This window comes from Propithecus coquereli, unplaced genomic scaffold (genome assembly GCF_000956105.1).
Source record: "Propithecus coquereli isolate 6110/MARCELLA unplaced genomic scaffold, Pcoq_1.0 Scaffold339, whole genome shotgun sequence".
NCBI classification, from domain to species: Eukaryota; Metazoa; Chordata; class Mammalia; order Primates; family Indriidae; genus Propithecus; species Propithecus coquereli.
In genome coordinates this window covers 2431066-2443615 of record NW_012149052.1, presented here as the reverse complement: position 1 = coordinate 2443615, position 12550 = coordinate 2431066, and the positions used below count along the sequence as shown (strand labels likewise).

The 12550-nt window shown below is 46.4% G+C and overlaps 1 protein-coding gene across 1 annotated transcript in view; it reads right to left on the bottom strand.

The window, feature by feature from the left end:
• PSAT1 (phosphoserine aminotransferase 1) overlaps nt 1-12103 on the bottom strand; it is a 24472-nt gene extending 12369 nt beyond the window's left edge. The window contains exons 1-6 of the mRNA XM_012650661.1: nt 11915-12103; nt 9058-9118; nt 8024-8093; nt 5527-5732; nt 4317-4489; nt 2265-2434 (exon numbers count right to left, since the gene is read on the bottom strand). Coding sequence (XP_012506115.1) covers nt 2265-2434; nt 4317-4489; nt 5527-5732; nt 8024-8093; nt 9058-9118; nt 11915-11974 — 740 coding nt within the window. The 5' untranslated portion in view covers nt 11975-12103. The remainder of the gene's footprint in view (nt 1-2264; nt 2435-4316; nt 4490-5526; nt 5733-8023; nt 8094-9057; nt 9119-11914) is intronic.
• Nucleotides 12104-12550: the final 447 nt, after the last annotated feature.

Genomic DNA, 12550 nt, shown 5'->3' with positions numbered 1-12550 from the left:
TTTTTTTTTTTTTTTTTTTTTTTTTTTTTTTAAGACAGAGTCTCATGTTCATTACATTTTTAAAAATGTATTCCAAGGCAACTCTTGGAGAAGGTGCCTGGGGGTGTGCCACCTGCCCTTCCGGGAGCTGTGCCCCGCAACCCACTGGCCTGCAGGCTGTGGGACAGCTCTCCCAAGACAGCACTTTTCCCCGTCTGCTCCCACCTCCTCCCTGCTGAAGCCGGTGGCGGCCTCGGCCTCCCTGGAAGACTCACCTCACTGCGAGGCAGGCCCCGGCCCCACCTTCTAACAGGTAAGGATGGGCCTCTCCATCCTCCTGCCAGCCTGGAGCCTCGGCCCCTTCTCTAGGAGTCCGGCACTTGAGGTCCACACCTGCACCCTCACCACTTAGCCTGCCGGGTTCTCATGGCTGGCCAGGGCAGCTGGCCTGTGACCACAGGTGTCTGCCCGCTGCCTAGAGCCCCACAGGTGGGACAGGCGAGTAGGAAACAGGATTCAGCCCCACCCCCACCCCACAGGCATTTTAGGAACACTTTCAATCTGGGCGAAAGAGAGTGGGGTTTGGAAACGAGGGGAGCTCGCCCTGGACCGCCTACTCCCTGAGGAAAGTGGGGGACACAAAGTGAGGAGCTGCTCTGTATTCTGCGACCGCACAGAAACCCAGCGGAAATTTCCACTGGAATTCTAACACTGAAAAAACTTCTTTCTTTCCTGCGGTAAATTATATGGAAGACTTCTTCCACAGGCAGCACCTGGGGAGGGGGAGCTCTGACAAGGTCCAGACCCAGATGGAACCATCACCTGCGCTCCTTTAATAGAACTTCCACCCGTCACAGAAGGATCCTGTTGAGTGGAAGGGCTGGACTCCAGCTGCGATCCATCCTCCTAAGGCAGAACCCTTCACACACACAGATCTACGCTCACCCTTCTGCTTGTGAAGACAAAGCACTAAGGTGCTGGGCGCCCATGCCCAGGACCTAGAGTCAGACTGCCTGGGTTCACATCCCCACTGTGCCCCTTCCTAAAATATGGCCTCAGCTTCCTCACTTGCAAAATGGGAAGAAGAATAATAGTACCTACTCCTAGGATGGTTGGGAGGATTAAAGGGGTTATACACATAAAGTATCACTGTTTAACATCATATCTGCCCTGGAAAGATAAATCCATAAATTCTGGTTCTTCCCCTGTGTTCACCCCTTCTGTGACCCTGGAAACTAACAACCACAACAATAATAATAATATAGCAGCCGGCATTTATAAATCACCAAGTGCCAGGTACTAAGTGCAAAAATAGGCTGGGCAAGGTGGCTCATGCCTATAATCCCAGCACTTTGGGGTGGCTAATGCAGGAGGACTGCCTAAGGCCAGGAGTTCAAGACCAGCCTGGGCAATATAGTGAGACCCCCCCCCATCTCTATAAAAAATAAAGATAAAAATAGAAAAATTAGCCAGGCATGGTGGCACACATCTGTAGTTCCAGGCACTCGGGAAGCTGAGGCAGGAGGATTGCTTGAACCCAGGAGTTTGAGGTTGCAGTGAGCTATGACTGTGCCACTGCACTCCAGCCTGGGAGACAGAGCAAGACCCTGTATCTAAAAATAACAATAATAAAACTAAATTAAAAAATAAAAAATAAGTGCAAATATAAAAAAAAGTATGTCTCTATCTACCTATCTACAATCAACTCATTTAAGCCCCGCAGCAACCCAGTGAAAATGGTCCTATTACTGCTCCTGAAGACCCTGAGGCAGGGCCACCTTGCTCTCCCTGAAGTGCTGCAATGCACCCCCACACAGCTGACAGGAAGCCAGGCTGACAGAACCCCTGAAGACTGCGTTAAAAAACAGAAAGGTGTTTCCAAGCCAGTAGGCGCATTGTCAGGCAGCCAGCTTCGTGCAGGCCTAGCAGGGAAAGAAAGGAAAGTGCCCAACCATTGAAAGTTCTTCTCCAAAGCTGCCCCAGTTGTTTGAGATGAAGGCCACGGCACCTCACGTACAGAGAGCTTTTGGGTTAATGGTGAACCACCAGGGCCTGGGTTACCAAGATCAAACAAAAAACACCACCATCCCCCAAAAAGGGCAGGAAGAAAGACTGATCAAACAGTGGACAGAGGGTCAAGAGAGAGAGGTGAGCTGGGAGAGAATCCCGGCAGGACATCTGGGGCTGTTTGGTCAGTGGCTCACGGAAGCACGCTCTGCTTTGAAACGCCACCTCTGCTTTGACAGGAAATAGTGACCCACGGCAATGCTGCATCCCAGGGTTACCTGAAACACGGAGGTGTGTTGTACAAGGAGCTGTTTCCGGCCTGCACCTTGTATTCCACGACCGAGGGGCACTCTCTGAGGGCGAACCCCAGCAGGTCATCGCGGATGATCACCACGGTGACCCCAGCAGAGCCAACGTTCTTCTGGGCACCAGCAAAAATCACACCAAACTTAAAAAGAGAAAGACATGCTGCTTTACAAGCATTTGGTCATTTTTCATAAACATACACAAATTTCCCAACCTCTACCCAAAGCACAATTTTTACGAGGCAGTGACGCCATTCCTGTTTAGGGAGCAATCCACGCTCTGAAGGCATCTCTATCCGGGACGGCAAATCCACATCCAGAGTTCCAAGGCCTAAAGACAGTCTCTGCGTGGTCCTCACCTGGAAGGGGCCACCCAAGCCCATCACTGCCAAGGCCTCGCACATACTCACATCCACTCCCACACCTCCTTTCTGCATCCACACCAGTCTTTCAAATGGGGTCTCTGACTCTCTTGGCAACCAAGAGACAAAACAGAATTTTTTATCTTTTTTTATTTGTATAAAGGGACAGTCAGAAGGTGCTGAGAAAGGGACTGCTGTGACAGAGAAAGGAGGGGACAAGCTGCCTGAGGGAGAAGAAATTTTAGAAAACAACAGACGTTTAAAGGTACTCCAGGAAATTTGTTGAGCAAGATATAAAACCCACTCCCATGCCTCTCGATGAAACCTTTAGGAAAATCGAGCGGCGGCAGTGGGGGGTAAGTAGTTTACAGTGACCTTACTGAGACTCGCCAGTGCCTGGCGATAACGAAAAGCAGACTATAAACACAGTGTGGCATATCCATATAATGGAATATTACTCAGCCTTCAAAAGGAAGGAAGTTCTGACACACGCTACAGCATAGATATACCTTGAAGACATTATGCTAAGTGAAATAAGCCAGTCACAAAAAACAAATATTGTATGGTTCCACTTACACAGGTACCTAGAGTAGTCAAATGCATAGAGACAGGAAGTAGAATGATGGTTGCCAGGGGCTGGGGGAGTACGGCCACAGGCAGTTATTGTTTAATGGATAGAGCTTCAGTTTGGGAAGATGAAAAATTTCTGGAAATGGATGGTAGTGATGGTTGCATAACAATGTGAATGTACTTAATGCCACTGACCTGTACACTTAAAAATGGCTCAAAATGGGCCAGGCATGGAGGCTCACACCTGTAATCCCAGCACTTTGAGAGGCTGAGGCAGGAGGAGCACTTGAAGCCAGGAGTTTGAGACCAGTCTGAGCAACATAGAGAGATCCCACCTCTACAAAAAGTAGAAAAGTTAGCTGGGCATGGTAGCACAAGCCTGTAGTCCCAGCTACTTGGGAGGCTGAGGCAGGAGGATCACTTGAGCCCAGGAGTTTGAGGTTGCAGTGAGCTGTGATGACACTACTGCACTCTAGTCTAGAGAACAGAGTAAGACCCTGTCTCAAAAACAAAAAACAAAACAAAACAAAATTGGTTTAAATTGGTAAATCTCAAGATAAGTATTTTTTATCACAATTACAAGGGCAGACTACCACTCAGATGCTTCAACTATTGTTTGTAAATTCTTTACAGACATTACTGCCCTTGTTGCATGCACCTGGTGTACTGGTCCCCCTGCCCCACCCTGGTGAGCCACTTGTGAAGTGTGTGTGCCCCATCGATGCTTTTAGAGATGAGGTGGTTCCAACACAAAGGTCCCTTGAGCTCGATTATGCCCTTGAAGGCAACATGTTACTCCCAATGTGTTGACCAAAAAAGTTTCTACAAGCCGCTCTCAAAGGCAGGTAGTTCCCCAAGGACTTGAGTGTGACCCAGGGAGGCGATCATTACCATGAGGCTGAGAATACCAGGAGGTAAAGCATTTCGACAGCCAGTGATAAGCAACTGTCAGCCTGCTCATGGACAGCTGCCCTGCCTCAGAGCTCTGCTGGCCCAAGACGCCCATGATTCTGCCTGTTCTTGGATATATTAAAATGCCCCTAAAGAAACCGAGTCACTGGGTTCCCCCAACCCAGCCTCTTTTATACTCTACCTTGGAAACATCCACTGGCTTGGACAGGAAGTTTGAGGACATGTCACAAACCAGTACTGCTCCCTTGACATCAGGTATGAAGTCAAATTCCACACCGTGCACGGTCTCATTTGCACAATAATACACGTAGGAGGCATCCGGGTTGAGGTTCCAGGTGCTTGGATCTGGAATTTCTATAACAGAAGACAAGTTTCATACTTCATAAGCGTACTCTTTTCTTTTTCTTACGTAGGTAGGTGGCAGTTGACCGGGAGACTGATACATCTCCCCCAGCAGTGAAAGACTAACTGATTCCAAAGCACTTCACAAGTGAAAGCACCCTACCAACCCTCCATTATCATCACCACCAATATCCTGGAAGGAACTGATCAATCCCACCCTTCAACTGTTACTGGGTACAAATAATCTTCAAAAATGACACAGGAAGCTGGGCATGGTGGCATGCGCCTGTAGTCCCAGCTACTCAGGAGGCTTAGGTGGGAGGATCACTTGAGCCCAAGAGTTGGAGGCTACAGTGCACTATAATCACACCTGCGAAAAGCCACTGCAGTCCAGCCTGGGCAACAGTGAAACCTTGTCTCAAAATGAAATAATTTTTTTAAAAAGACCTGTGGGATATTTGGGTTTTTTTCCTTGTCACCCAGCATCCATCTATCCTAAATCCATTGATGGGTTAGTACTTTCTTCCTGGGAGCCCAGCCCTCACCTGTTCTCAGCTCGTGTGGTTCCAGTGGAGCCAATTAAACCGCAGCGCAGAGGCAGCATGTGACTCAGGTGTGGCCACAGTGACTGAGAATATGGCACAGGAGACATGAGACTGTTCCTGGGAAGGCTCCGCAAAGGCAATGAAACTTGGGAGAATATAAGATCGGCAGCAGCTGCAGCCACCTTCCAAGAAAGAGGGGACAGCTTCCCCTGACTGTGGAGCCACCATGGGAGAGACAGGGAGACACCAAGACCTGGAGACACTGTTGGGGCCCCTAATCAAGCCAAACCAGCCCCTGGGCTTTTCAGCTAAGTCAGCTGACTTAGCTTCTTAACTCTTTTTACAGAAGCTAGTTAGTAGTCTTAACTAGTACAGCCACCAAATCAAAATGGTATGAAATTAACTACTGACAAGGGGAGTTAAGCATTAAAAACTGCAGACCGCCCTGGGCAGGGATAACCCAGCATCAGCGTTTCACTGTCCAGCTCAGCTCCCAGAACTTACTCGTATAACTCCCAAGTTTAGGGTGGACGATATTCACAGTCCCAAACTTCTTGGCTTCTTCTGCGGCCTTGGCTGACCAAGCTCCTGTCACCACATAGTCGGCACACCTGCCTGCTTTCAGGCCAATCAGGTTTAAGGGGACCGCACTGAACTGGCCGCACCCGCCTCCTTGCACAAAAATCACCTTGTAGTTGTCTGGAACGGCTCTGGGCAGAAGCACAGGTAACAGTAAATATAGTCTCACGTGGTCAAAGATTGAGAGCGAGTAATACTCTACCAAGTGCTTTATCTTGGGTGAATTCAGAACAAGAAATATGGTAAAGTTCCACTGCTACTTTGGCTTCCCTAATTCAGTCATTTATCTATTCATTCCCTGGACAACTGTTCACTGGGGACTCGCAGAAGCCTGTGGTTACTGTTTGACCAGAAGCTCTTCTTCCTTTAAGTAGTGACAATACCCTGATATGTCTTTAGGACACCACCCGTCTGCCACTCTCAGTCCACGTGATTTGACTATGATGAACCCCAGCTGGAGGGAGTGAGCACCTGCCCCAATCTGGCCAATGGGATTTGGTGCTGGGACCTTTGCCCAAACTTCTGGGTAGGAGGGACTGTTTCTATAGAGGAAAAGAATAAACATGTAGGAACTAATCCTGCAAGCCCTGGTGGCCATCGGTGAAGCAAACACAGAAGAAAGCAGAGCCAGGAGATGGGGAAAACGACCTTCCTGGTGTTATCTGAGCTCCTAAATCCTCCAGAACTTTCTGTTAGGTGAGGTAATACATTCCCTTTAAGCCAGTGAGTTGGGATTCTGTCACTTGAAACCAAAAATCCTGGAAGTATTTATATGTTAAGCACCATGCTATGGAAATGATGGACACTGGGGAGGGATTTTTGATGATGCTTTAGGCCTAGTCATGTAATCACATACCCAACATACATCCAGATAAAGAGCAAAATTCTTCGGCTCCAGGATGCAAAATGAAAATGATGATTAGAATGACCACAGGCAGCAGAATAAGGCCAGCTCCAGAGGGACAAGGCCACAGACAGTGGACCCATCCCTTTGAGTAAGGTCAGACTTAGGGAACAGGTATGCACAAGGCAGATTATCTGACCAGGGGAACAGAGCTCCCAGACACAAAAGTAAAATAATAAAGAGCAGAATAAGGTGGCAGGGTCTTGGGGAACAGGTGGTAGGTACCTAAATATCTTGTTCTGAAAGATGCCTGGTCTACATTCAATGCTCAGTAGGATAGTGAAGCAGCCAGCCAGGCCTTAGGGACTCTAACCTTGAGGTTCTTTGCAGCTGGGAAGACTGGTACCCCACGGGTCCAGATTTATGGTGCTCAGAGGCAGGGCAGTTAACAAAGCCAAGAACTGGATAAAAGGAAACCAGACAGAGGCTAGGTGCGGGGGTATAAGGTAGGAACTTGGTTAGGAGAAGCAAGGATAGGCCCATAAATTGAACTGGGACACCAATCAGAAAAGGCTCACAGGCATGTGGTCAGATGCTACGTCTCCCCAGGCTGGGGTTCCAAATACTCCTCCATGAAGGACAGGCGTGTGAAGCCAAGCAGATGACTGACTACCAGTTCTGAACATTCATACTGCAATGGGCTTCCACCGCTCCTCACAGAAATAGCGCCAAGCCTGCCCCGCCTGAATCACTTTATCAAGGCAATTTGAAAAGGAAAGTTATGGAAAAATCAGTACAACTCAAACTCTGTTAATGAAATAATGCAAGAGTGGACACTGACATGTTAATGATTATCCCTGACTGGTGGGGCTATAGATAATTCCAGTTTTTTCCTAAACATTCTACCATGAATGTGCATTACTTTTGTGAGGAGAAAAAAAGTGGTTTGTTTTCAAGCTTACTGTATGTTTGGTGTATATGAGTACCTTTATATAATATATAAAACCTCTCCTTTAAACAGCCATCTATTTAAGAACAAGGTATCCTCTGGGCAGGAAAGGCAATGCAAATAACCCATGAGACTTCACTTAAGCAGCAGTTCCTGGAGTTTAGAACACATAAAATTACCCAAAGAGCCCGTTAAAAATAAAGTTTCTCCAGAGATTCTGATTCAGCAGGTCTGGGTGGGGCCCAGCACTTGAATTTTAAATATTCCCCCCAACAGGTGACTCTGACAGGTGATCTGAGAGCTATACTTTAAGAACCCCTGAAGTAGTTAATATTCAATTATACTGACAAAGATGACTATTTCTTTGTCATTTAAATCCCTTTCAAGCCAATTTAACTGCCACGGTGCTGAAAAGTCTTTCCTAAATACAATGATTCACATCTTTGGAAATATCACATAAAATAAAAACAAAAGCACTAGCACAGGATGGGCAACAAATAAAAAGCATTATGTACTAATAGTGAATTTGGAAGAATCTTAAAAGATTTAGATAGAAAATAATGTAACGGACACCCAGATTTAGAGAGTATCAAACAAAAGCAATATAATTTGGTCTTTTTTAAACTTACAACAATTCCCGCACAAGATTCTCTGCGTTGTTAATAATCTTGGCGAAATCTGAGGATCTGTGACTCATTTCTGTGGGAGGAGAGAGAAACAACAACAAAAAAAGTTTCAGTTCAAAACCAAATGAACGGAAATAATTATAAAATTTGCAAGTAAATAATATAGGGAAAGTTCAGTTATTCTGCATTCAAATTGTGGGCCAAGGCTCACTAGTTTAGGGGACAATCTAAATGGATTTTCAAATTGCAAACATTTAAGCCTTATAGTCACAGCATGATGACTTTTCAAGTGGCTTGTTCACTGAACAAGCTATTTATTAACTCAAGACTCTGTGATGTTCTCTGTGACTCTTGTTACCATCTCCTTTTCCCAAACAGGAATCCACATGCAATGGTTGCCCTCTAGGACAAGAGCACAAAATTCCATGCTGTGATCTCACTTCACAGAAATCAAATGGTATGTCCCAAACCCACAGGAACAAAATTTAATGGAAATAAGCAATACAATTTACCCTATGGTCTCTTAACACCATGCAGCCTTTGGAACTACCACAAAAAAAAAAAAAAATCTAAATAAAAGAAAGTAAATTTTAGAACACAGAGGTCCTCTTCCCCAACGATATAGGGGAGAAACACTTAATAATGAAATTATTAATGTGCAAGCCCTTCATAAAAGGCTTGTGTACTTTTAAACTTTAATAAGGTTATATTTAAGTGTAATAAAAATGTAAATTGAAAGTAAAGCATTATAAATATTTGGGGGCACTGTTATGCAAATACACAGTATCTTCTGATCCCAGATCCTGTGATTAGCAAAAGCCAATTATGACAGGGTAAGTGGAGATGTCTGAACCTCTCCCTGGCATTTATGCTGTTTTCAAAATTGTTTCTATCAAACATGCAACTCAAGTTATTAAAGGTTAAAGATTTATCTACAAAGGCCTATAGGAAGACCCTGTAGAAATTCTAAGATTGAGGCATTTAAATTAGTTCCCTTTGAAACCTGGACATTCACAGAATTCAAAAGTAAATCTTACCAAGAACACTAATGCCAACTCCTTTGTAGTCTAATAACTCTTTTTGTATCTCTAACAACACCTAAAAAAAAGAAAAGAAAAGAAAAGAAAAGAAGCTGATTTCAATATGCTGTGCACAGCTTTTCCTCTGTACATATAAACCTGAGGAGGAGAGGTCTACCCACAGGCCAGTAAGGTCCCCTGGCTTCTGTCCCCGCCCACAGCCAGTCACCTCCCTCCCCATGTTCCTACAAAGCCTGTGATGATGCAATTTACACACAAGTTGAGCATAGAATTAGGCAACATGATTGATGATAAGGTACACTTTTTCCAAAGGCATGAATTTACTCATTCCCTAGAAAATATCCCCTTCACGAATTTCATTCACCACTTTCCTAAACCTAAATAAAGTACAGAATGCATAAAGTGCTGGGTTCTGGGAACAACAACAACAACAAAAAAATTATATCCAAATTATACAGATAACTCAATTTTCCAATCTCTTTTGGTCTAAGGTGCTAGACTGAGACAGGTGGGGTAGGCAGGAAGAAGGAAGAGCCGCTGTGAAGTAAGATCCGTCCCAGGATGCTGCAACAAGATTGGCAAAATGTTGATAGAGATGGGTCCTTGTAGGTTCGCTATATTCTGTCTTTGTGTATGTGAGGATTTCCACAACAAAAAATAAAGAGAAAAAAAAAGCTCTAAAAATGAACATAAAATAAATGCAAAAGACCCTCACTAAAAGCAGCCCACAAGAGAAGGTCTACAAATGGGAGATCATTTCTTTAAAAGAGACCATGTAGGAGGACATCATTAAAACATAAGACTAACCTAACCCTGAATGCAACTTGTCTGAAAAAACAGTACTGTAACAATGAAGAATCAGACAAAAAAAGATTGCCTCAACAACCAGCTTCAAGAACCTATCACTGTTTTTTGAAATGTTGGATGCTTGTTAGCACTGGCTGATCAAATAAACTTTAGTGAATCCTTTAGGAAACAAACATTCATCTGTGAGAGAATCATCTTTGAACTTGTTCTAAGACTATATTTTTCTTATGGACAGTATTCCTTGAAAAGACATCTGTAAAAGTTTATAACCAAAATCATTACAAAGAGTTTTAAAGCCTTCTATTTAAAAACCACATCCCCCAATTCAGTGGGGTGCTTTCCAAACTGCAAAATGCAATCACTTTTGTGGATCACAACTAATTTTTTTAGTGAAATAGAACAGACTAGAGCAGAACAGAATACAAAATAGTGTATGTCACAGATAATTAGGCTAAACATTATTTCATAAGGCTTTTATTTTTATAATTGTATGTATATACTTTGCCATTTTGTTAAAATATATTTTTCATTGTAGGTTACAGTCAAAAAAGGTTGAAAGCTTCTCTAATTTTTACAATTCAACTAAATCAAGAAGACACATAAGAAGCAATATCTGCCCCTCTCCCCGTCCCCCTACCCCAGGTTACAGAGCATCTGAGGGCAAAAATCCTCCCAGGAAAATAATGAAGAAATAATTGTATTACTGATGACAATTGCCATTATGATAAATTCGTAAAAAAATACACAGGGAACAAATATTTGGAAGACTCCAAAGCACTGGGGGCAGGAGGAGACTATAGGAAACGTATCCACAATTAGAGCAAGGAATCTTACCTAAAATGAACTGTAATAACTGAGAAAAAATAAGCCCCATTCTTTCTGCTACTGTGAGCGCTGCCCCTAGAAACGCAAGATGTCCTTTCCCTCTAAAATTGTAAGATTCTCTGTTCTTACCATAACACAGAGGCGGCTCTGTCCTGGGGAGATTTCTACTCTGTTCAACAATTGATAATTGTAAAATACTTGGCTATGCCTCTTGCTGTTGCAACATTACTATCAGCTTTATCCTGGTTAGAAAAATAAAATTATCAGCGGCGGCAGCTGCCTGTCAATGGGTTCAAGTCACGTCAGAGACTTTGCCTTCTTCCCAGCAGGTGGGGCTGGGGATGGGGGGTGTTGGGGGGAGGCGAGGCGCTGGGAAGGCAGGGAGTGAGTTCCACTTGCACTTGCAAAGTCTGGGAGAGTCTAGGTGGAGAATTCAATCGTTCTGTTTGCTCCAGAACAAACTGAACAGAACTGAGTTAAACAGCCCAGTGCCTACCAGAGTGTGAATACCCGAATGCCTTTAGGGGATAAACAGGTTGAAAAAAAGAGTGGAGAAAGGCTTTAAGCAAGAGTAGGTTCTCTGGGGGATATGGAGGGAAAAGCTCTGAAGGCTTTCAACTTCACATTTCTGAAAAGCAGTGTTCCCAAGTGCTGAGTAAACCAAACACTGGGAGGCGGAGTGGAGGAGGGACACGCGAGCCTTCAGTTTGCAATCCCCCTCAGTTAACGTGATCCACTGCCGTGTGCAAAACCCACCATCCAGTCGTTCACTCATTCACTGTCCATTCAAGCATCCGCTCCACACTGCCCGTGCTCTCCGCACAAAGGCGTGAGGCGAGCGCAGAGATGGGAGCTTTCTTTTCGGCCGCGCCCCGCCCCCGGCACAGCCGGGCCCTGGAGAAGGCACAGCCCAGAGTCTACAGGTGCCTGCACCCGCGGGACAGCATGCACCGGCGGCCCGAGTCGTGCACGCCTCGCACCGGCGGCAGCCGGCGCCAGGGGCAGCTGCACAGGCACGCCTCACCGAGCTCCGTGCACCAGCTGCATTCTTCCAGAAGCCAGCTCGCGAGCGCTACTGAACGCGGCGTGCACGCAAGTGCAAAGCGTCTAGGAGCCTCGCGGCGGGGAGCGGAGATCCCAGTTCCCGAGGCTTGGATGCGAACCCACCGCGCGCATGCTCCCGCCCCGACCGCACACCCGGCGCGCGCTCGCGGGAACTCACCGAGCGCGGCAGCTTGGCGGGCCCGGGCCCAAAGTTGACAACCTGGCTCGGGGCGTCCATGGTGCGGCTGCAAGGGCAGCAAGTCGCCAAGGAGGACCGAATACACGGACAGCGAGCCTTTCTGGGCCGCTGTGGTGCAAGTCTGCGGCGGGCTCCGACCCCTGCCTTGCCCCAAAGCCGAGCCGGCGCCCCATTGGCCCGCGCTGTTGCAGGCCCTTCACTGATTGGCTAGTGCGAAGGAGTGCGCATCCTCATTGGTCGCGCTCTCGGGCTGAGTCTGGGAGCAGTTGCTCCTCCTCGGGTTTGCTGTTTCAACCCGCCTTTCGATCAATGCAAGGCGTGCGGAGATTGCAACAGCCAGCCAGTTCGGCTGAGCGCCAGCCTGAGCATCGTGGGCGGCGGAAAGAGGCTGCCCCTGCCAACACACGTTCGCGCCTTTGAGCCTCCATCAGGCCCGTTCCGGTCCTTCGACAGTGACCCCAGCCCCTCTCTCTTGGCCAGACGGGCTCATCCACCCACCCGTCCTCCACCAGCCCTAGAGATGGGCTCTGATGCATTTGTTCCAGAACCAGAAGCCATTAATTCGCCAAACTTTTCTAAGCACACCCACAGACCCCAGATACCCCAGTGGAGAGA